The sequence below is a fragment of the Helianthus annuus genome, chromosome 6 (assembly GCF_002127325.2).
Source record: "Helianthus annuus cultivar XRQ/B chromosome 6, HanXRQr2.0-SUNRISE, whole genome shotgun sequence".
Taxonomy (NCBI): Eukaryota; Viridiplantae; Streptophyta; class Magnoliopsida; order Asterales; family Asteraceae; genus Helianthus; species Helianthus annuus.
In genome coordinates, this window is record NC_035438.2 from 134,346,336 (window position 1) to 134,347,743 (window position 1,408).

General features: G+C 36.4%; 1 protein-coding gene across 1 annotated transcript; it reads right to left on the reverse strand.

The window, feature by feature from the left end:
- Positions 1-264: 264 nt before the first annotated feature.
- On the reverse strand, positions 265-739 carry LOC110938463 (auxin-induced protein 15A). The gene has a single exon (XM_022180783.2). The coding sequence runs from the start codon at positions 647-649 to the stop codon at positions 350-352; it is 300 nt and encodes a 99-aa protein (XP_022036475.1). The 5' UTR covers positions 650-739; the 3' UTR covers positions 265-349.
- Between the last annotated feature and the right edge of the window lie 669 nt (positions 740-1,408).

Here is a 1,408-nt window from a genome sequence, read left to right on the forward strand (position 1 = left end):
GTTAACAAGTTCGGGACTCGTACACGTGTAACCTTGGCCTTATTTCAAGGCATTTTACAAGACAGGATCTGGATTAGCTATAAACATCTTCTTATTGTCAGGTTTTATCTAAATGTGAGAGCATGTAATTCTCAGTGTAGCTATCCAGTTAAACCTTTTTAACTAGCTACTAACTCGCTTCTTATTCAAATAAAACCATGTTATAAAAATATAGAATACCATGAACTCAAAATAATATCAAATTTAAATTTCATTCATCTGGATCAATGATCTAAATTAACAACTATAAATGGTTCCTACTGGTTAGATGTTTACAAAACTGTTGTAGATATAGACAGATGTATACAAGTCAAAATGCTCCCAAACGAGAAGCCAGATCTGTGAATACATCTTCACTACAGGGAATCGTGAGCCCGCCCATTGGATGGTTGTACCCAAACTCTTCTTCTGCCTGATGCAGTAGCTCCTGAAAGGTAGGTTCGCTTAGTAGTGATACAGACACCACAAACCGCTTCATCTCTTGTTCTCCAACATAAATGGCAAAATAGCCTTTGGGGATGTCCATAGATGCAGGAGTGGTGCTACCATTAGAGAGGGACCGTTTGAGAATTTTTCTTGCTTGAATGATGCGTGGCATACGTATGGCCATGTTTTCAAGGAAACTAGAGGCTGCTCACTTACAAAAGTTGTTGAATGATGATAAGAATCGAAGTAGCGCTTCCTGGTGAAAGATATGATGTTGTAGATGAGTTTTGATGTGGTTGTATTGGGAATGCTGAACGCTTTATATAAGAACAGGATATAATGATCATTTCACAATAGACGGTGACATATGGAGAATAGAGCAGACGCACATGGTTTTGGGTCCCTACAATAAAATTATGGATGCTTTTGTGGACACCAATCTCCACTGGCAAGCAAAGAAGGACTATAACAGGAAATATATATGGTCAGAGTTCTTATCACATTAACTAGTGAATAAGGGGACCAATATCACATGCATCTGTCTTGGCATTTCAACCAAAAAATCCATATTGGGTCATTGTGTCTTACCACCTAAGGACCCATGGTTCAGCTGGTTATCCAAATTAGTGTTTTGAAAATCGTCCCTGGCCCCTAGGATATTCATTAACCTATTAATTCTCAACAAAGATATATAAAATATAACTCTATGTAAAGTTTTCCCATTGAATATGTAAAAAATAAATTAATCAACTCTTGATTTGTAGGGTTTTGCAATACCAAGAACCTCCAGGAAACGTTCTTTGGAAGTCTCGTCCAGGTTGATCATTACATATGACATGCGAACTTTATTAGATATATTATAAACATAATTCGTATAAATATCTAGGTTTATGTAAGATTATGGATTTTATATGTATATGTATGTGTGACAATATGAACCGGT

Coding starts and splice junctions, on each gene's coding strand:
- LOC110938463 (XM_022180783.2), bottom strand. CDS start 649: ATGGCCATACGTATGCCACGCATCATTCAAGCAAGAAAAATTCTCAAA.